The 467-nt window shown below is 65.1% G+C and overlaps 2 protein-coding genes across 3 annotated transcripts in view; one reads left to right on the top strand and one right to left on the bottom strand.

Moving 5' to 3' along the window:
* The window catches only part of lrch4 (leucine-rich repeats and calponin homology (CH) domain containing 4), a 29,061-nt gene continuing 28,594 nt past the window's right edge, over positions 1-467 (bottom strand). The window contains exon 19 of one of the 2 annotated variants that reach the window (XM_048620146.1): positions 1-389. In XM_048620146.1, the coding sequence (XP_048476103.1) occupies positions 267-389 (123 nt within the window). In that variant the 3' untranslated portion in view covers positions 1-266. The remainder of the gene's footprint in view (positions 390-467) is intronic. The other variant, XM_048620149.1, reaches the window with a different exon arrangement.
* LOC125487813 overlaps positions 1-467 on the top strand; it is a 53,673-nt gene that overhangs the window by 31,385 nt on the left and 21,821 nt on the right. The window lies entirely within an intron of this gene.

Below are 467 nucleotides of genomic sequence, written 5' to 3'. Positions count from 1 at the left end.
GAGGGTGACGGGAGCAGGGGGGTTGGGTTGGGTGGGGTGAGGTGAGGGTGACGGGAGCAGTGGGGTTGGGTGGGGGTGACGGGAGCAGGGGGGTTGGGTTGGGTGGGGTGGGGTGGGGTGAGGTGGGGGTGACAGGAGCAGGGGGGTGGGGTTGGGTGGGGGTGACAGGAGCAGGGCCCCCCCCCCCTCCCCCAGCCAGGTGCAGGATGTTCGTTGGGAAGCTCCGTCCGAGCAGCATGCCAGCGGGTGGGTCCGGGGGCCCGCACTCAGTCCTGGACCGACAGCCGGATGGGCTTGGGTTGTACTAATCGCTCCAGTTGCTGCACCGTCTGCGCTATGTCCAGCAAACCGTCCTCATCCAGAATGTGCCGGGACTCACAAAGAAACTCCTAGACACAGGAGCAAAGAGAAACCGGCTCAGAGTCAGCTCCATCCGCACGGCACGAGGTGAAGAGAAAGATATGAGG

Source organism: Rhincodon typus, chromosome 45 (genome assembly GCF_021869965.1).
Source record: "Rhincodon typus isolate 14 chromosome 45, sRhiTyp1.1, whole genome shotgun sequence".
Taxonomy (NCBI): domain Eukaryota; kingdom Metazoa; phylum Chordata; class Chondrichthyes; order Orectolobiformes; family Rhincodontidae; genus Rhincodon; species Rhincodon typus.
Note: the sequence above shows the minus strand (reverse complement) of the source record. Positions and strands in the feature narration are given on the sequence as shown.